This window comes from Pongo abelii, chromosome 11 (genome assembly GCF_028885655.2).
Source record: "Pongo abelii isolate AG06213 chromosome 11, NHGRI_mPonAbe1-v2.0_pri, whole genome shotgun sequence".
NCBI lineage: Eukaryota > Metazoa > Chordata > Mammalia > Primates > Hominidae > Pongo > Pongo abelii.
Genome location: NC_071996.2, coordinates 51287781 through 51310042, shown reverse-complemented (window position 1 = coordinate 51310042; position 22262 = coordinate 51287781). Strand labels below are relative to the sequence as shown.

The window sequence follows — 22262 nt, the reverse complement described above, 5'->3', positions numbered from 1 at the left end:
TCCTGCTTTCCTCCTTCATCCTCACAAATATCACTGGAAGAGGAACAATGCATCATTAATATCCTTGATCCTCCATTCCGAATAAGGGGAGGAAGTCTTCGTTTGCACAAGCTGCAGTGGCAGGGAGAAGGGCCCCACACTGAGGTGTCTTATTCAGGGTCATGTAAAAAACCAAGCCAGGCAATCAGCTCCATCTACTCCAGGCTCTAAACAGAGTTTTTCTTTTGGGAGCATGGTAGAGGGGGTTCTCTGAATTTTATGATGCTGGTTTGTTTTTGTTTTGCTTTGATAGGTTTGCTTTTTTGAATTTTTTTTCTATATCAATTGATTTGTTATGTTTTTTTAAAAAAAATTTAATAAACATTTGACTGATCTGAGGTTGTTGAAGTGTGAACTGGGATAAGAACAAAAAGCAATATTTTATTTTAGGAAGCTAAGAAAAGAAAAATTAAGTGGCAGGATTTTTTTTTTAATTCTAGCAGCCCTCAAGAGTTTGTATCAAGCTATATTGGGGGTTGGTGGGAGAGGAGGGACAGAGAGAGAGAGGAGGGAGAGAGAATGTTCATACATATCAGATTTCGGCTAATGGCTCCTCTGGTAACAGTGGGAAGCAAAAACTTGAAGTAGTCAGTGTAAGGTTTGGAGGTTCAAGCTTCAGTTTTCACAAAAATGCCAACTTACTCAAAGAAAAGATTCCTCGGGCCAGAGCAGACAGAGCACCTCCACACTAACATGAATATGATATGCTTTGAGGGACCCAAAGGAAAAAGGTCCCACCCTTAGGTCAAACTTTAAAAATGCCATATTCATAACACAAAAAACTCCAGCCTATTGGAATGCTGGCTACATCACAATATTACAGTTTCCATCTATTCGAAATTACCATTTATTAGAAATTAACCATCCCCCCTACACGCACACACACACACACACACACACACACACCCTGAAAGGGCTTTCCTTGTCTTAAGCCTCTGTGTATGAAACACTCTGGAACCCACTGGCCTAGGTGTTAGAACAGCACCGAAGTTGCCAGGGCCAGGGGTCCAGCCATCCTGACCTCTGCTAGCCACCCTGCAAGGGCCGATGTTCCCACGCAGGAGGCCCCAGGGAGGTGGTACTGAGCAACCGGCCACACCCAACGAAACAGCTCAGAGCTCAACTTCTTCCTGAATTAGGCCACACCCGAGGCCTCCCGGTTCTCATCCACGCCTCTGGGTCCATCACTAAACAGAAGGCACAAACCCACTAACTCTTACTCCATCGCTGCTCATGAAACTCCTGCCAGTAAAGACTGGGTCAAGCACCTGAAAACCAGAGTTCATCCGTGGCTTCACTTGTTTTGGACTAAGGAGCTGAGGAGCGTGCGAGACCGTACTTGGAGATCTGTTTTTTGCTGCCATTTCGTCACTGAGCACTATTTATTTTTTTTCTCCTTCTTTTTTTGTAAGAAAAGGAGAACACATAAAACCCCACCAGAACAAACTCCACTCGGCCCTGAAAGTATTTACAATCACGGCCCTGAAAGTATTTACAATCACGTTACAGTTCATTCACTGCTGCAGAACCTCTCTCCAGCGCTCAAGGTTGAAGGGAGCCGACGTCGCCCTCTATCGGCTCCGTGCTGCACTAGAAGGTAATTTAAACGAAAAGGCTCTTTGAAGCCAGTGTTCTCTATTTTCTTCGAAACTCCAGGTTTTGGGGGCTTCTTTTCTGTTTGTTGTTTGTTTGCTCAGTCTATGTTTTGATTTGCTGGTGAGGGGAGGCAGAGAGAGGAAGTGGAGCAGGAGCCCAGCGCGTTTCTATGGCCACCGCGACCACAGGCAGAGGGGGAGCCGTGGCGGGAAAGGCCAGGCCGCGCTCCGCACTGTGGGGGCCACGCCAACCTCCATCCGACTCCCACAGAAGCGCCCACAAAAGGCACTTTCATCACGTCCAGTGCCCGCTCCTGGGCCCACGGAATGCATTTGTTTTACAGTCTCTGCAGAAACAATGTTTCCACATGCCAGCCACGCTCCGCAGACAGAACGTTTCTTTGTGTTAGTGCCTGGTGTGATGTGACCTCCACTGGTACAGCATAGCCCGCCACAGCACTCTTCCATCCCGCAGCCGCATGAACCCCAGAAGGAGCTTCCACCGCAGGTGCCCAGAGCCTTCTCATCTCCCAGGGGAGGAGGAAGGATAGCAGTAGATACTTAAAATGCTCCTTGCCTCCCATTTGCTCAGTTCTGAATCCAGGTCTTGCTAAAGCAAAAGAGTTAGTGCCATCTTCAGATTAGAATTGGGGAAGGATGTGATCGTACCTACCCATCAGTAGTCCTAAGGAGGCATGGGGCTTCCTACCGACTCTCCAGGGGAAATGGGGGCCTGTAGGGTTTCTGGTGATGGTAGCTGACAGGCCATCCTCACCAGTCACCAAACCACTCAGGTAGGCCATAATCAGAGGATGATGAGGCGGTCCTGCTGACTACCTGAGGCCAGCCCGCATGCTGGCTGGCCAGCCTAAAGGGCAGTCACTATGCCCAGGCAAGGGCACGCTGCGTCTTCAGAATGGAAACGCACCTCATCATTGGCAGGCCACCAGGGCCATCACAAGGTGTAGGAGCCACCATCCCTGTCCCCTCTTCTCTACCCTCCTCCCACACCATTCCTAGCCCTGTCTTTTGCAATGCTTAGTTAATAGTCCATATGGCCTGACAGAACAGGGACCACTCATAAAATAATTGTCATCAAATGCTAGCTGTGTGCCCACCAGGAAAGGCGGGCAGGGGAGTGCAGAAGAATATCAGTCAGTCAGTCTGACAAGCCCAGGCTTGAGTCACAGTCCATGGCCCCCAAACCAACCTGGCCAAGTTATTTCACTTCTCTGAGCCTCAAATTCCTCTTCTGTACAATGAGGAAAATAATGCTCACCCTTCAGAAAGTTGTTATGATTTAAAATGCAACAACATATGTCAAGTATATAGACAGTGCCTGATAAGTCACAGCTAAAAATATTCTTCTTCTTCAGAGTCATATATAAGATAATAAAAAAACAGATCTGATAATGTCATCCTAAGCTTAACACTCTTCATTGGGTCCACATTGTCTGCAGGATAAAGTCCATCCATTTCCATCAAATTGCTCCAGCCTAACTTTCCCAGCCTCATCTCCCATAATGCCACTCTGCACCCTGTGCCACTCCAAGTTGCCTAAGCAGAATTTGTGTGTTTATGCTTTTACTTTTGAAATCCCCTCTGCTTGTACAACCCTCCTATATTCTATAGTCCTCAGGACCCAACCTTTCAGAGAAACCTTCTTTAATTCTCCACTCCCTGTCCCAACCAAAATCAATACGAGTGACATTCTTCTGTGTTCCCGTGGCATTTTGCATACACCCTTTCTAAAGTACATAATGCCTATGTGTGTGATGATTATGTACACATCTGTCTCTTTCCCTGTACTCAAAGCTCCTTGCAGACAGTCTTACATAGCATGGCGACTCCAGTCCCAGCACTGCTTACCACACGGTAAGTACTTAATACTACTTACAGAAATGAATGATTAAAAGAAACAACTGAATGAATTTTAAAGGAATCAGAACTGGAAAACAAGAAATCCCCTTCTCTAGCATCTGGATCATCCGTATCTAGTTAATTAGGAAGGCAAATGATTGGTGTGGCTTCTGTAGGCTGGGACATAGTTACAGTACTTCGATAATAGCATCCAGTTACCATGGTGTTTAATTCCTAGGCATCCAGAGGAGCCTGCCCATTTACTGTGCTGGTAGTCACAAACCCTACAACCTCTTTGAGAAGAAATGGAGGAGAATTCTACATGCTTTTTCAGGCAAAATTTTGAAAAACAAACACCAGACAAAGATGGGAGCATGAGAGATGCCAGGACTCCACAAACAAACATTTAAAATATTTTTTTTTAACCCAGTGAAGTGGTAGGGAGTGAAAAACCAGAGAGAGAATAAAGCCATCGAGTTAAATGGAGCCTCCCAGATGCTCCAAATCATTAAGAGTTTAGATGGACTTGAAAGGAATGCTCCTTGGTCCACCCATTATCAGGAATCACGGGGACTATGGTGCCCTTCGGAAGTCATCTGATTTAATTATTAGCCTCTAGAAAAAAGCAGCTCCACAGCACCACCTCCCAATCTTGATTTAAATAGGGTTCCTCGTGGCAAGAGATACCTCAGCTATACTTGGTCATCTGTTCCAAGGAGTTCTTTCTTGTATCTCTATGTTTTAGCTTACTGATTCTGAAATACATGGCCACTTCTCACACTAGCCTCACTGGATATTTGTGAAATTCAATCAGACCTTCATCAATTCCTTTTTAAGGGAGAATAAGGCATGTATGTATGATCATACATATTTATGGTACCCTAGAAATGTCGGTTAGTCATATCATGTCAGGGCCTGATTTTATTCTACTAGATGGTTTTCTTTATAGCTCACTACATATTGGGTCTCAAGTTACCCAGAGTTAGGCCACATCTTCACAAGGCCTGTCCATTTCTGACATTTCATACTGTAGAGAAATCCGAACATTGAAAGAGGCCCAAACTTCTTTAGTGAATAAAGACTCAAAGAGTATTACTATAGTTTGTTAATCACAGGATTTTCTTTTAACAGAGTACATCCATTTCTAATTATGTCAGCTTAGAAAGGACAGGATGTATTTAAATGGCCCTCATGTTTAGCACAGCATGTGGTAAATACTATTTGTCTGTGATAATGAAGGGGGAGAGAAAAAGAAATTCTGGCACATATGTGATTAATCTTACTTTAATAAAAGATATATGAATGAGTCCAATAATAGGGAGCAGGGCTGAGTAGGAGCAAACCAAGAAAGATATACTGCAAAAACAGAGAAAACATGTTTAGATAGAAAGAGAAGCAGAAGAGTAAAAGCAGAGAGAAGACAAAAATTACCACCCAATATAGGTCCATCCTATTAATTCAGAAAGAGCTCAAATTCAGTCATATTTTTTTTCTCATTGGGTTTCTATAAAAATCTCACTGTGAAGACCTTCAAAATTAATTGATGTCTGCAGCAAGAATGTGAATAACCATCCACCTCAGCAAGGAACATTACATGCTGACATGCATCTCCCACACAGGTGTCCAGGGTCAGAATTAAACGAACAGATGTACCCAGAGCTGATTTTCATGAATTTCAAATACTGAGGTTAGTCAGCTTCTAAAAACAAGCAGATCCAAAGTGACATGGTAGGTTTTTTTGGTTTTGTTTTTACTTCTTGCTTTTTAAATCCAGAGCTGCCTATACAGGGGGCAGCATCAAGACATTTGAAAGCACAATTGCCACAACATTCACATTTGAAGGAAATGATTTGATGATGAAAAGCAAAGTAGCAGGAGATGCCCCCCAGCTCCGTCCAGATGGCAAGCCTGCCAATGCAAGCTTCAACCTGCCCCTGATTTGAAAGGACAAGGTAGAGCAATGTGCAAATTGCTTCATCTCCCTGCTGCTATTTTGACATGAATCCTCCAGGGCCAACGCCAGTCCTAGAGAAAAGGACTGATCTCTAAGATGTAAATGTAGGCTTGAGGCTACCTGTTTGGAGGAACAAATGTCAGGATCTGGGTGGGATGGTTGAAAATGGGTTAGGAGAAAGCATAATTAAGGAATGCTGAATAGCAAGACCAGCTCAATAACAAACACAGTAATGTGATTTTATGACACTGTAGAAAATTTCTAAATGGCAAAAATTTTCCATATTTAAGCCTTCTTGCTGAGAGATATTAGTAAAAGGGAGACAGCTGCACAGAATAAATCAACCAAAGATGTACAACTGGAGCATCAGGAATATATGTTTTCTCCTTCAAAGGAAAAAGGAGGTTCCATACCTGCAGCCAGTGTTTTAAAATTATTACAGAAATAGTGTGAACACAGCTTACCTTGCTTTTAAGCTTTTGGGTGACAAAATAAAAAAGGTGGCAAAAGAAATAAAGACATGTCCTTGAAAAGGGAGAATAGAGAGATTAAATAATTTGCCTGACATCATAGCAAATCAGGGCTAGAACCGAGGCTATAGAATTCAGTGTTTCCAATTAGCAGGCCTCTGCTTACAGTCAAGGCACATTGATTCCTAGGCTGCAAATGTCACTTAATGCTTTCAGTTACTCTGAATGGCCCAGGAGGAAATAAAGAAATAGCACTTACCTTTGACAATTTGCTTCGCACATGCATTGTAAACCTGCTCTTGGGTCGTGTTGGGAGGTAGCACTCTGTCGAAGACATATGGCTTCCCTTGCTAAAAAAGAAAGACAAAGGAAAGAAAAAGGTGGAAAAAACACATTAGATGTTTAGGAATAAAAAATCGCAAATATTAGTAGCTAGGCCACAGGCACTAAGTCACCAACCCTGTTCTTTAAGGCAGTTCATTACCAAGAGTAGGGAATTTTTATAGCATAAACCACACATGCATTATGTATATGTGCACTGTATGTTGAGAATCTGAGATTTTAAAAAAATTTAAATTTAACCACTTTTTAAATGAAGGGTAGGTTGAGACTCGTTCATTCATTCAAACAAATATTTACTGAGCACTTATACAGAGCCCGGCACTGGGCTAGATGCTGAAAAAAAAAATCACAAAACAGTCATGCTCTTGTGAATCATTCAGTTAAGTTGAGCAGATAGCTAATAAGCAAGAAAGCAAACACATAGGAAAATGCAAAATGCCTAGGTTTAAAACAGTGGGACAGAGGGAATGCTAGAGAGGGCAAGGAAAGCCTGGTGAAGAAGGACCACTTAAGTGTATCTTTACAGGATCGGGAAGATGGAGGCTCCTGAAGAGCTGTAGAAGTGCATCCCAGGCAGAAGCCCAGCAGACAGCAAAGGGCCTGGTTTGTTCAAGGAACTGGAGAGCAAGAAAATCAGGAGCCAGTTCATGCAGGGCACAGTTAGCCAAGGTGATGTGCTTAAATGTTAGTCAATGGGAAGATGGGACAAACAGATTTAAGTAGCTGCTCTTATTAGAAAGATATTATTGCTTTGTGTCCAAAAGAATTCTTGTGTTTTCTTTCTCATGCACAAGTGATGCTTTAACTGGGTTGAGGCTTCCAAGACAAAGAGAGCCCTTCTGTACAGTAAATCAAGAGATTTCCCCAGGTGTGCAGTCTTGGGATTTGGTTTGATGCTCAAATGTGTGTGTTTCAAGGAAATAACTAGTAGAGGTGCACTATATGAGCCCTGACACCCAATCACTCTATGTTTAATAAGGAGTTACTGAGCATTTAGGTGCCAGGCACAGTGCTGAGTGCTGGGGAAGTGGTGGGTGGGACAGACACAGCCCCTTCCCTAGGAGAACCCATCCTGAGGGCACCTCATCTCTACCACCACCGCCCAGGCAGGGGGCAGTCATGCTCACCCTCTTCCACAGCCGGACTCACACAGGAGGCCCTTCATCTTCATGTTCCCCACATAGCAGAGGGGAGGGCAGAAGATGAGAAAGGAGGAGAGAGCAGAGCCAAGAGCCTCCTTTTCTCCCCCTGTGCCCCTCCTACGTGTGGCTCTGGACACCAGGAACCACCCAAGGACAGTGGGACTCCTCGAAAAGATAATTGCTCATGAGGGATCCAAGAGCAAGGCTTGTTACATCCTATAACCTTCACACAAAGTAAGTCCACAGCTGTCAGAATGGCTTAATGTTCTACTTATTTATTACTTGGGTAGAGCTGAACTGGAGATAAAATCCTAGCCCTTAAGCTTTACTCTTTGAAAACTGGATAGCGCCAGCCAGGTAAATGAGCTACTTCCACTTGGTCTTAGAGAAATGGGGAATTTTCAGTTACTATAAAATTTTGTTTTGATGCAAAGTAGCAGAACCAGAGTCATTCTGCTAAAATTATAGAAATAGAACAGTTTCTGATATTTTGTTTGCAGTAAGTTTCCTTCAGTTAGTGAATCAAGGATTTGGTTGAATAACCAATAGACTATTCCTCACCATAGTCTATTGCCAATTATCAGCTTACTACATGCTTATTAAGCTTTATCTATTTGTAAAATTCAACTAAATGTCAGTAAGGTAAAAGGTAAGAGTAAATATTTGCAGAGTTTGTCTGGGTATTTGTTATCAATTGAACTTTCCGGAACAAAAATGTAGTTTTGCTTAATTTAAAACAAATCCACTATTTATCCAAACAATGAGAATCACCAAAGTAAAGCGTCTTGTTTACAGCTTGATCCTGCTTTGGGTTTTAGAGAAAATACACTTAATACAGCAGACAAAATGACCTGTTAAATTATAGCACATGGTACAAAAAAAAAAGGACTCCTCAGTTTTGCCCTTCTGTTTAAAATGTTTATTAGAATGCATTATGCCTTCACTTTAAGAGAAGTAGAGAGCAAGAAATCTCTATTCCTCATTTAAATAACATAATTTATCAAATGACAAACAGATAATACAGCGATTCTTCATAACCTAAAGTTAACTCCCAAACAGAAGTTGCCTGCAAGTCATTATGATTGAAAATCATAATAGAAAAGATAAAATTTAGAAAGTGATTTGTTATGAGACCTATCTTGTCAGGATTAACACCTTATGTAGTTAAAAATGTAAATATTTTTATGTGTCCTGTCTTGCACTGAGTTAGTTATAGGCTTTTATTTTAGGTCAACCTTAAAGCCTTGGAAGAGACTGATCAAAATTTAGTTACTGAATATTTTCAAAGAACTGACTTGTGGCATAGCTGTACCAGCTGTATATATAATTGCCATTTTAAAAAACCACTGATTACTCTTTGCTGCTTTAGTAATGGTATGAAAATCTCACAAATCCTGATTGAGACTTGAACAAAGACCCTTCCCCAATAGCCCCCAAGGAGGCAAGATTGTCCATTTTTTATTCCACCATGGCTAAAGGTTTCTCCAGGCATGCACTGGGCCCAATTTGCTCTAGTCATCACTGAGTTTACAGCTACAGAATACACTTTTCAAATGACATTTAATGTGGGTTTTGGGTACTAACACTTGAAACCTAATGATGAGGTCACCAGTCACTCCTTCTAGAGACATGAGTCCCTTCTAGGTGTCTATGCAGCACACGGCTCTCTCCAACCTCTCTGGCTACCTCCATCAATGTCCTTTGCTGGCGTTTCTTTCAAACTTCTAAATGGTGGTGTATTCAAGACCCAGACCTCTGTCTCCTTTCTGTCTACACTCTTGAGTTACATGTAATTTAAATGAATATTTCAGGCTTCATCTCTCTTCTAACATCCAGATTCACATGTCCTCTAGACATTTCCATTTAGGTGTCCATGAGCCGTCTCAAATTTAACTGACCAAAAAAGAGCCATCAAGCCCTCCGTATCTGAGTAAGAACTATACCACCAATCACCTAGTTACTCAGACTGAAAACTAAGAACCATTCAATATGTCCCATAGATTCCATATCCAAACTATATCCCAAACCCTATCACTTCTCACCATCTATACCATGCAAACTTAGTCCATCATTTCTCCATCAGTCTCTTCTACACAACAGCTATCACCTCCTGACTGGTCTCCCTTCCTTAATTCTTGCTCCTAACTATCAAATTTCCACTTAGCAGCTAAAATAAGCTTCCTAAAACTGTAAATCAGATACAAATTCCTTGCCTAATTCCTTCCAAAGGCTCCTATTATTCTTAGATTAGACCCTCTTTGCCCTCAGCTGCCTGCATCATCCTCCATCTCACTATAGTGTGGCCCCACAGACTTTTCTCTGTATGATGCTTATTCCCTAGTTCACAGCCTTTGCTCTTAACTCTTCCTTTCCCTTAGAATTATCTCACTGCAGATATTCATTTACCTGTCTCCTTATCACTACTCTTTAGAACTCAATTCAAATTTCTCCTTCCCTGAAAGTTTTCATGATCCTAGGAGCCCCAACCCCACCCAGGTATCACTCTCTTACATTACCCTAATTAATTTGCTCCATAGTAGTTAGTATGTGACTAATTATCAATCAATCTAATTAACCACTACAATTATAGCGTTTTACCAGCTAAAACAGAAGCCATATAAATCCCAAGTCCTAACCCCATGTAGGAAAACCTGCTTCAATTTATGAAGGGAATCTGGATGAGACACACACATTCCACACACATTACTACTGAAAATAAAGTATACAAGCTTTGCCTTGAAGCCTGCATGTGGAACAGTGCTAATTACGTAGGAGCAGTATAACTAAAATTAATAATTTACCAGGATCACATACAAAAAATAACAGCAGATGGTTCTTACACTTTTATAGTTAAATTTTTAAAAAATCATACCACCAGAACTCTATCAAGTTGTTGAATGCAAGGTGTCTGGGAACCATATGGCCTGCCTATTAATACATTTGACCCATTACCCAACAACTGTTTCCCAGCCTGGAAGGAATATTACTCTGGGAGACAATAGAAAGCAAAAGATTCACATAAACGTTTCGAAGATGGGCACCAGGAGGGATGTTAAGGAAAGTGAAATTAATTATCCCCAAGAAGAGATCATTAAGAAGTAATCCAATAACAAGCTCTAAGACTGACGACGAATTGTAGCATAAGGTTGCCAATGATTTGAATGATTTTTCTGCTCTCTTTATCAAGAAAGAAACAAACAAAGGCTAAAATTTTCACAGAGAGATTTAAACTCACTCTGTGGAATTACCTTCTGACACTGAGGAGTACTGTATTCAGAAGAGGAACTTATTATGGAGAACAATAAGTAACTCTGTGTTCCAGGCACTTATATGATTTCATTCCTGAAAGTACATAAATGACAAGTTCTTTCAGCCTGTGCTGTCACCTTAACACTGTCACTAACACCATCACCAACCACGATGACCCACGCCCTTTTATACTCTAGCCCATTTAATTCTCATAAGAACTCTATGAGCTAGGTATTATTATCCCCATTTTACAAACTGGAAAACTAAGGCCAAGCCATATTATCTGCTCTATTACTTAGGGGAAATAACTGCCAGGCCCTTACTTCAAGTGTTCTTCCTTTACGGAGTACTGTTTTCCTAAAAAGCTATGATTTGCCAGAAAAGCAGGAGACATCTGCAATAACACATGCTAAGACTAACATGAAAGACTGAAGCAAAGTGATTATGAGGTAACAAAGGACAGAGATCCCTACTGTAGCCTGTGGCAGTCAAGAAAGTGTTAACCATGAAGGTAGTGCTGACATGAAACCGTTGAGGAAAGAAAAACTGAAGATCTGGGAAGAAGGCAAGATTGGGGAAACAAATAAAAAATAAAAAATAAAAAAAAGCAGAGGGCATGCAATGGCAAGCATTCCTTTCAACAGAAGGAATTAAAAATGGGCAAAGGCCAATCAGAGGCTAGGGAAAGACAGATGCAAGGCTTGCTATGGAAAGTTGAAGTTATTTTTAAAATTGTATAATTTTTCAGAGCCAAAAGGTCCTTCCAGGTCATTTCAACCCATCATCATGTTTTATAAATAAAGAAAGATCAGGAGAGGGTAGATGGCATGCATGCAGCCAGCTAGGTAGGCAGTAGATGTGTGCCTCGCATCCAGACCTCCTGCATCTCTATCCAGTCCTCTAGAAGTTCCACTTTAAAATCACTTGCTCTCTCCAAACATCAAGGAAACAATAAACCTGAATTTCTGGTCCTTTTTTCCCCCTGCTTTCCTCCCAATCAATTCCAAATTATTTTCAAATACAAAATTAATTAGTCCAATGAACAAAGAGTTTTGCTCAAGATGTGGTCAGTGTCATTCTGTTTTAAAAAAAAAAAAAAAAAAAAAAGTTGGTGACCAACCTACATCAGGCATTTGCATTACACTAAACTTACCAAGCAGTTATCCCCTAAATGAAGTGAAATGAAAAAGTGACGATCATTCACAATGTACCAGCTCAGGAACTTTGCATCCTATTACCCTCACAACACCTAAGTGCCGAATCACATCTTGGGCCCCTCCAGGTCCCCAGTCCTGTGACTCCTGAGCTCAGCTCCACAGAGCACAGGGGCCATTTAATTTCCAAGAGCCCCAGCAAAATGTACCCTGTTTCAAGGACATCCTCCGCACTCTTTAAAAATAAACAAAATTTCAATGTTCATTCATAAAGTCTATTCACGAAAGGCGAGAAGCCATGTCTGGTACAGGCACTTGTACACTTGCCAGCTTTACTGTTACAGCTTTGGAGCCTCTGGAAACTTCTGTGAAAATACAAATGGCAGACCTGCAGCAGATGCTGTCAGGGGCCTGACTATCCTCTCAATTTCCACCACTTCCATGTAGGCTAGTCTAACCTCCCACAGTCAGCTCCTGCATCTCTCTGCCTGGCTAGTCTAACCTCTCATGGTCAGCTCCTGCATCTCTCTGCCTGAAGGCTTTTCTGGCTGCTGGAGCCCTCTTGGTCACCCGCAACAGGCCAAAGGGACGTTGTGGGTACCAACCCCAGCAGTTCTTAGTCAATGGCTATTAAGAGTTGGGGGGGTCAATACTTTAGCTCCCATGCCCAGGGGTGGTAGTGCAGGGGTGACCCTGAGGCATGTATTCCAAACTGGCACCCAGACCTCCCCAGTGGGATGAGGCTCCCATTACCCCTAGTGGGAACTCACGTGATGGCACACTCTATATGGGTCCTTCACTTCCCTGCCTCGCTTCACTTTTCATCAGTGTTTCCTAGGATCATCTCCCAAAGAAACCCGCACTTCCATCCTTGCCTCAGGGTCTGCTTCTGGGGGAGCCCCAAGTAAGGCAAAATTCAAGACATTTTGTTCCCAAAGGTCTTTCATTCAGTAGGTCCTAAAAGATCTGGACTGGTGGTTTCACTGTCAAATATGAAGCCATCATATTTGGTTGGTGCTCAGCCAACAGATTGAGTGGAAATTGAAATCCTTGCTAAAATTCAACAAGCTGGGGCTTTGGGACACTATCCTGGAAAGGGGGTACACCTTTTCCTTCATAAAATGATGCTTGCTGGTCACTTGCCAAGCAACGGTCCCACAGGGCCACATCCACCCAGGGAATTATCAGTTTCTAACTGACACAATTCTAGAAGCATCAAAGGCTCTTGAAGGCCCTGGCCTACCAGAGCACCTTAATGGTGCAGGGCAGGTGCTCAATAGATGTCTGTTGATCACAATGATGACTAACACCTGCCAGATGGGCCCCAGGGATGCTAGAGGAGGGTGCCACCCTCAAATGGTGTACGATACAGGAGACACACACTGTATTTCTCCAGTGTGTCAGAAACTTCACTTATTTCCCACCATTCTTACTCCCCACCAAGATTTTAGCAGTCCTGAAGTCACTCTGTCTTTCTACACCCCTTTACCTCTTTACCCCATTACCTACCTTCCCATTTATCTGAAGCTGGCCTGCAAATTGCCAAGGCAGGAAAAACCCCACTTTGCACACTGGGGCAAAACATCCCATACCTGGCAGTGACCACCAGCTCTTTTCCATCACCATTATACCCTCTCCAGGGTGTACTCATTTGTAATGGCAGCCTCACAGGGAGACCCTAAGGCCATGCTGATGTCTCCAGTCAGCAGAAGCCTCTACTCCAGCTCCCCATTCTCCTCTCCACTCCACTGCCTGCCCAGTCTACAGTGGGATGACGCTGTAACTGGGAGTATAAGTGCTAAGCCAGAGCTGCCCCTGGACATTGCCCTCCCCCTCCCCACACTGGATCCGTGCCCCAAGGAAAGCAGCTGGTGCCAGTTCCGGCCAAAGCCAAGGCTGCTCCCAGGAGAATCTGCAATGAAACAAATGTCCACAAAGCAGCCACTGGCTTCTAATGGAGTTGCCAAGGCAATGCCAACCACTTCACGTATTGAGAATGAACAAAGGCAACACACAAGAATGAATCTTGTAAGCCTTCCTGCGGGAAACCAGGCTAGAATTCTTTCCTTTCTGCCAAAATTCCCACTGTGTGGACACACAGGCACTGTCAAGATCACAGACAGCTACAAAAGAACATTCTGAGAAGGCAAACTGCCCGAGTGATAATGAAGAAATTCAGAATCATTGCCTGGCTAACAGGCATAATGAAGACAGAAGTGTTACTTCTGTTAAAGAGAATAATGGAACCTGTGCCTCAAAAATAAGGTTCTTATGTGTATGTGATTTTCATTTCAGATCAAAATACAATGAACTCCTTTCTCTCCCACCCCCCAAGCTTTTTCGCCTTTGATTGCTGTGTACCCTTACCTACAGGGGGTAGGAGGAAAAGTCAGGCAACTGGTTCTAGTCCAGAAACTGGCTCCTCACCTGCTTTGAGACCTTGATCAATTTACCTATATTTTCTAAGCCTCTTCCTCTCTGTAAAGTGAAAGGTTGAATAGTTCTGGCTCTAACAAGCTAACACAATAATGAGCAGTAAGGAATGCTGTGATTTTCCCGTCAGAATGGCTTCTGCCTTGACCTATAGCATGAGAGAAGGTAAGCTGTAAACAGGAGAGAGCTCTGTGTTCTCTGCACTCAGAGGAAGGAGCAGAAATTGCTGCCATGGTTATTTCAGCAGATCAAGTTTTCTGCCAAGTCAAGTCTGAAGAAAAAAAAAAATCAAACCTTCTTCACTGGATGGGAGGTGAAAAAGCCATTTCACAGAAGGTAGAATGGAGGATCTCTTGTGCCAAATGGAAGATAACAAGGATAGCACTGAGCCTTCTCTCTGGGGCACATCGCCCTGGTGGGGCTTCCTGGCACAGCGCAGTACCATCCGGTCAAACTGCCACTCGACAAACCTCTCCCAGTTACGCTGAGTCTCATGATGGCGCTGCCAACACGGGAACACGTGGTGACACATGTAAAGTTCTCTTCCCTTTAGTTAAAAAATCAAAAACAAAAGCTTTTCCCAGACCTTCACTTGACTAAGTATGGTGCATAGAGAGGCTTCTGAAAAACACTGCAAATATTTACTGCCAATAGAATTAACATTTGTTAACTTTTTTTTCACTCTTCAGAAACAGCTTACATCATTATAATTATCCCATGTATTGAGCAGCAATTTTACTTTTATAATAAGTTAAGGCCCCTCAGTTCCATTTGTTCCTCATGATTTTGGGGGTGAGACAAGAATATCAACTTCACTTTCTGGGAATGGAGAATAACTTCCCATGGCCATGTGGAAGGCAAAACTTTGAGCTGAGACTGGGATCCAGAATTTCTGGTTCCCAGCCAAGCCTTCTACCCGTAACACCATATTGCATCTTGTAACTGTTCCCTCAACTATAGATTTTCTAAGAATTCCACACATTTGGGTTTAGAACATGATTCCATATAACCTAGAGTGCAATGGCTTGCTCCTACATATTATGGATAAAATAACTCCCATAAATTACAAGGAAAATGTTCCACAAAAGAGTATAATTACATTAACCAAAACCAGCAATAGTCATTAAGTTCAGGATGTCTATATCACAATGGGTATTTAACATGCCACTCCCATTCAAACATAGTGCACTAGCACTATAAATGAGAGCTGCTGGATGCAAACTCCAAATAGTTCTTTAATAGTCAACTACATCTAGATGGACCATCTGGAACTTGGGCTACACAAGGCTCATGCATCCCAGGGTACATCATCTCAGTTGTCATACAAGAGAAGGGACATTTGACCCACAGTAGCAATGGTGGGTTGCCCAACTGGCAGATGAAGTACTTAAAGCACTAAAATATATATATAGGCCAGGTGCAACAGCTCATACCTGTAATCCCAGTACTTTGGGAGCCCGTAGTGGGAAGATCACTTGAGGCCAGGAGTTTGAGACCAGCCTAGGCAACACAGCAAGACCCCATCTCTATAACACATTTTTTAAAAATTAGCCAGTTGTGGTGGTGCACACCTGTTAGTCCTAGCTAGTCAGGAGGCTGTGGTGAGAGGATCATGTGAGCCCAATAATTTGAGGCTTCAGTGAGCTATGATCATGCCGCTGCACTAAGGCCTGGGCCACAGAGCAAGACCCTGACTCCAACATATATACACACATAGAATTTTTTCTTTAAAAATTTCTTGTTGCTGAATTCAGTCACAATTTTATAAGCCAAAAATCTTTAAAAAGTGATTTTGAGTGTAGTTGACACACAAGCATTGCATCTTTTAAAAGATTTCTAATTTTAGTTGGAGGACGGGGCACCATATTTTTCAACGGTTAGGTATTGGAAGAGCCGGGTGGCCACACACATGTGGAATTTGAAGAACAAACTCTCCCAACGCTTCCTTCTGCCAGCCCCTGCCCCTGCTTCCTGACTTGAAGTTCCACCATTTGAACCAGTAATGGATTCAATAACTTTTAAAAGAAGACTATGATTCCAGAAGGCTAATTTATCAAAAATAGCCCTCTAGTCTTCTGCCAGGAGCAGCAATTAGCTTATCAGATTCGTTAGTTAATAGAACCAAGATAAACCAATTGTTCATTTCTAAGCAGTGAAGTTGGGATGGGGAGAAAAGAGGGACGGGCAGGAGGAAGGGAAGGGTTTCCCAAACCAAGCAGGAAAAATCAGTGTGATGAGGGAGATGGCACCAGAGGCAAATGTCATTTCCTTCACAACTAGCCTAGGATGGGCCAGCAGATAATAGTTTAAACCTAGTATCCAAAGCAGCTTTTGCCCAGCAATCTAGGGTAATAATTGTTTAATATACACCAAGGCTCAGGTACTGAAGGGCCACTTACTGGCACCCTCTCCCTTAAGACAGGAGCCCTGGGTTCATCCAAGATTTCCTTCCAATATCTACCTCTTCACAGGCTCCTTTCTTTCAACGTAAAGCATGCTTATGTTTTCCTATTCTCTTAAGTTTTTTCTTTGTCCTCCCTCAAACTACTGCCCCAGCTCTAGCCCCTTTCTCTATCAAACTATTTAGAAGGTCGGTCTTCTCTTGCCTCTACTTCCTTACCCCTCCCATCACATCCTGCCACCTAATTTTTGCTCTCATTCATCTGCCTTCTTAAAGGGCTTCATGGCCTCTTAATCTTCAATTCTAAGACACTTTGATGGTCTGCAATATCCTCAATATTCACAAGGGTAGAACTGTGCACCAGCCCAGCCTTGTGGAAACTCTGCTCTGCTGCCCCCCTGGATGCTGCATTCTCTAGCTCAGCTTCCTTCCTCTTTGACCCCTTCTTTTCCTCTGTCACTGCCAATTTTTTTTTTTCTCCTTCCCGCCAATTCCAAATTTAAGAATGTCTCCAGATCTCTCACTGGGCCTCTTCTCTTTTGCACCTTCCGTTTCCATACTCTCTCACATGGAAAGGCATAAACATTCCTATAGTTTTAGCCACATGCTGTAGGCAGAAGACGAACAAAGTCCATCCTGAACTCTGAGTCCCAAACCCACATTGTTAACTATCTAATTAAAACCTCCAATTAGATGTCCCCAAGTACCCTAAACAATATATGTTGAAAAGAGAGCTTACTGCCTGTCTTCTCCGCCTCCTTCTCCTCCACCTCTTTCTTTCACTATCCCCAGTCATCCAGGATAAAAAGCTCAGAGCTATCTCTCCCACAGTTGTCCCTCACCACCGTCATGCAATCAGTTGCCACAGAGTGGTCATTCATTTCTTTGACTTATCTCATTTTGTGTCTCAACTATTCTTACTACTTTTTACCTAGACTTGTACGAGGGTCTTCTAAGTGATCCACTTGTCTTTCTTTTCTCCAATGTGCTCCACATCCTTTGCCAAATCCATCTGCCTCTGGCCCAGCAACTAAAAGAGCTTGCTAGGATGCCCTATGGTATATGATCCCCCTAGTGCAACAGCAGACCTACCAATCCCCACAGGAACGTCCTTCCCTACTGGACCTCACTGCTCTGACGATTCCCTCTAACTGGAATGCCATCTCAATGATTTGACCGTGTTATCTGTCAAAACACTACCCATTCCTCTGGAAGCACCATGTCATGGAAAGAATGCAGGATCCAGAATTAGAGACTGGGGTGAGAGAGGGCTAATATATTTGACTGACTCTCGTATGCTAGACCCTATGTTTTACCTGGGGCATAACATAGATTGCTGACAACTATTCTTTAATGTAATTGCCACTCTTCATTTTACAAGTGACAAGGTCAGATTCAGAGATGTCCATGGCTTGCACAGGGTCACAAAGCCCATATTACATTGGCTTCACATGGTAGTTGTGAGAACAAATAATAAAAGGCATATAAAATTACTTTACAAATTGCAAATTACAAATTGCACATATGTTATTAACATTATAACTTATCTTACCCTTTTATAGATTTTTAGTTATTTAAGGACATGTTTTCTATCTTACCCATCTTTGGATTCCCTGCAGCATTTATGATAAGTATTAAAAGTGCTTAAATTAATAGCCGTTTAATTAAATTGGATTTTTCATGTCATATTTTGAATTAATAGAATTTTTAAAATTTTACTCCAAAATTGAAGCTGCCATTTATTGAACAGGTCCAAGTGCCAGGCAGAGACTACCGTGAATCTCCACAGCAGTGCTCCAAGGTTAGCATTATAATATCCATTTTACAGATGGAGAAATCAGAGTTCCGAGACAACACATAATAGTCGCACAGCTGTAAGTAGGAGAGGCAGGAGGGTCTGATTTCAGAGCTCATGATTTCCCACCATTAAAGACCCTCGATCACAGATATCCAATTCACCTAGACCCACCAAAATCTAACATTTCTGCAACTGAGATGATTCCCATCTCTTGTGAGCAGAGAAACGTTATTTTCCTTCTTATAGCCATAGTGCTGAGAGCTTTCTTTCAGACTCCGCTCAGCATTAATTACCACATCCTCATGAACACTGGCATAATCAGCCCTCTGCCCCACACAACTAAAATCTTTCTTACAGTTTTACAGATTTAGGGTTTCTCGTCTTACTGCTTTATTCAACAGATATTGACTGAGAATCCTCCATGTGCCAGGTACTGTTCAAAAACACTGGGAACCCAGCAGGGATGAGGCACAAGTTTCCTTGTCTTTACGAAGCTTTCATTCTGAGGGAGTGGAGAGAGACAAGCAATAAACAACCAATCAAAACAAAGATGACTCCTCTGAGTGTTGTGACATGCGGGTCAGGGAGGATGGCTCCCAGGATGTGACCTCAGAGCAGAAGCCTGGAGGCTTGCCAGCTGCAGGAAGAGCAGGGGCAGGGCGCTGCAGGCAGAGGTGACCAAAAGCGTGAAACCTTGAGCTGGGAAGCACGTGGTCTGTTGGAAAGTGGGCTGATGTATTTGAAGAGAGCAAGGAGCAGAATGATACAATGGGGTGATGGGGGAAGAGCCAGGCAGAGCCCAGTGCCGCAAAGCCCGGTAGCACGTACATGTGTAACGTACCTTGAAGCAAATGAATGGCCTGATCTGGTTTCTGTTTTGGCTGCTCTGTGGCGATGTGGTGCCTGGGAGGCAAAGAAGCTGGGAAGGAGGCGGTTTTTCTCTTCTAGGTACTTTACAGCTCTATAATATATGCTCAGGTGAAATTTGGCTGGTATTTTCAGGGACTTCACTGCTTTTGTGCCATACTGGCCTCATCATGTAGATAACATCACAGATTTATTCCATCTTATTATTCTGTAAGAATGATGTCTAATTTTTTTAAAAAAGAATCAGCTTTAAAAAATGCAAAGTCTCATACAAAGTAACCCTTTTCTATTTTAAGCAAGCATTCAGAATATTAGCACTGCTAATCAGAACCTCACTAAACAGTTATGACTGATTCTAAGTGCAAAGTGGGGAATGAGAGTAACAGAGAGTATTTACTGGCGCTAAAGCAGGTACGATGGGGGGCATGCTAGAGAAACTGTCTCACTGAATCCTCGGATGACCCCGTGGTGTAGGTAATACTGGAGAAACTGAGGCTACAGTGGCCACATGACTTGCACAAGGCCACCCAGTAAGAGTAGGATAGAACAAGAGCCCATGTCCATAACCCCTCTCCTATTACTCTAAGGTCAGGGTGGCCCTTTAAGGTGACCAAAGGGTTAGAAATAACCAACAAGAGTGGATGAACCTAGGTTTATTTTGTCTGGAGGAGAGGAGTCTTTGAGAGTGATTAATTAAAGCATATTCAGGATATTTTTTAAATAAATGGAGACAGCTGTTCTCCATCATCCCTAATGGTAGAAGAAAAGGCCTTCACCCTCAGCCTGGCAGGTGAAGACAGAGATAAAGAATGTGCAGACTGTGGGATCTTACTGGGAGGGAGGCAGGGCTCACCTACCTAGTCTGTCTCTGATGCATTTCTTTGGAAAATACATGTTGACAGTGCTTCTAAAAGTAATCATATGAGCTGCCTGATAAGGTCTACTTTCAACTCTGGTAAAGATCAGGATGCCTTTTCCAGATTAATTCCACATTGGTGTTTGTGGGCAATGTTGAAACAAAAGAAAATCCAGGCTAGTCAAAACTTTTCACATAAATAGTGGCAAAAGCAACCGAGTGGCTGGACAGATTTGAGACAGGAACAGCCAGAGGACTGCAGCAGGGGCTCCCAGTCTGGAGACTCTAACATAGACCTCCAGATGACCCCAATGACTAGGAATTGCTTTTACTCTGGACAGCCTGCTGGGCAGCCCCAGTTGACATATGTTCCAGGTCGCTAACCACTTTGACTGCCCCTGAGCCACAGAGTCAGGCAGGAGTCAGGGACACGTAGGTACTCTCTTCTCCCTGCCCTTCACCTTCCTCCTTCAGGGCCACCTCGGCCACAAAGGCTGGCTCCACATCAGTCAGCTACTCAGACATGCTCTCTCCTCACCTCCTCCTTCCCACTCTTCCCCTGATGCCCACAGGCTGGATTTCAGGTCAGGAAGCACTAGGCTTGGAGCCATATGCTGAAAATGACTTCCCTTTTCTTCCTAGATCAGATTTGTTGCAAATGGCTCTGCTCCCACAAGCTCCATGATCCAATATACCCAGGAATAAAATCTAAGGGACATATGGGTACAGGGAGCAAGATCAGAAGAGACCTCAGCCTCCTGGGTTAATGCACAAAGCTTGCAGCTGGTCATGCAGTGTGCTGGGCCCTTTCCATGGCCATAAATCCACACCTGGGTGCATTAATGCCACTGCATCTGGAGCCCATGTGCTTCACAATGGAGAGGTGAAGTAACCGCAGGCTGTCCTTCACAGGCCATATCCTCAAGGAGGTGGTCCTTGTGACACGGGTGGAGGTGACTTCACTTCCCCCCACATGGCCAGTCAGCCACTGTCAGGGGACTGCTCTCTCCACAGTGTTTTCTTAATTAAAGAAGCTTCACAGGACAGCAGCAAAGAGGGACCAAAACAGGTAGCATTGGACCAATCCCTTGGATTGGGTCTGAAAAGCAGCTGCCACCTTCATTGTCCTTCTCGGTTTTTTCTTTTTCTTTCTTTTCTGTTTTTAGAGACAGGATTCTTGCTCTGTTGCCCAGGATGGAGTACAGTGGAATGATCACAGTTCACTGCAGTCTCAAACTTCTGGACTCAAGTGATCCTTCCACCTCAGCATCCTGAGTAGCTAGGACTACAAACACATGCCACCACACCCAGCTAATTCTTTTAATTTTAATTTAATTAATTAATTTATCTATTTATTTTGAGGCAGGGTCTTGCTCTGTTGCCCAGGCTGGAGTGCAGTGGTATGATCCCAGCTCACTGCAGCCTCAACCCCCTGGGCTCAAGCAATCCTCCCACCTCAGCCCCGCTGAGGAGCTGGGACTACAGGCATGCACCACCACAGCCATTTAATTTTTGTATTTTTTGCAGACACAGGGTTTCACCACATTGCCCAGGCTAATTGCCATCCAACAATGACTAATCCGACTCACCCTAAAACAAATAATAACTATCCATAACACTAAAGGACGAACTTGATCCCTGAGCTCAAGCGATCCTCCCACCTCAGCCTCCCAAAGTGCTGGGATTACAGACATGCACCAGCATGCCTGACTTAATTATTTTTATTTTATTTTACTGTTAGAGATGGGGTTCTCACTATGTTGCCCAGGCTGGTCTCAAACTCCTGGGCTCAAGCCATACTCCCACCTTAGCCACGATTACAGGCGTGAGCTACTGTGTCCTCCTTCTCAGTTTTCTAGCACTGTCAGGCCCTGAGCTCCAAGCCTTTCCTCCGGTAAAGCACATCAGTTACTTAGATACCAACTGTGGCATCTCCCTCCCGTGGGACTTCCTTATGATCAATGAGTCAGTATTTCCTGAGGTTCCTCAGTCTCCACTTTCACAGCCTGGTTCCCTCCAGGCACTCATACTTGTGCCTCACCCTCTTTTTCTGCTGAATTATTTAGACATCACGAATTGGCTAAAATGTACTTGCTGAATTT

The 22262-nt window shown here is 43.2% G+C and overlaps 1 protein-coding gene and 1 long non-coding RNA gene across 12 annotated transcripts in view; one reads left to right on the top strand and one right to left on the bottom strand.

The window, feature by feature from the left end:
- Positions 1 to 22262, bottom strand: part of KIF5C (kinesin family member 5C) — a 151485-nt gene that overhangs the window by 98358 nt on the left and 30865 nt on the right. Inside the window, exon 2 of the mRNA XM_024243602.3 lies at positions 6178 to 6268. Within this exon, the coding sequence (XP_024099370.1) occupies positions 6178 to 6268 (91 nt within the window). The remainder of the gene's footprint in view (positions 1 to 6177; positions 6269 to 22262) is intronic.
- LOC129057988 (uncharacterized) overlaps positions 322 to 22262 on the top strand; it is a 29551-nt gene continuing 7610 nt past the window's right edge. Inside the window, exons 1-5 of one of the 11 annotated variants that reach the window (XR_008522793.2) lie at positions 322 to 1636; positions 6787 to 6929; positions 7448 to 7636; positions 18390 to 18440; positions 18839 to 19121. This is a non-coding gene — a long non-coding RNA (uncharacterized LOC129057988). Of the gene's footprint in view, positions 1637 to 6786; positions 6930 to 7399; positions 7637 to 18389; positions 18514 to 18838; positions 19122 to 22262 lie in introns of those variants that run through there. The other 10 variants (XR_010135994.1, XR_008522789.2, XR_010135995.1 and 7 more) reach the window with 10 other exon arrangements.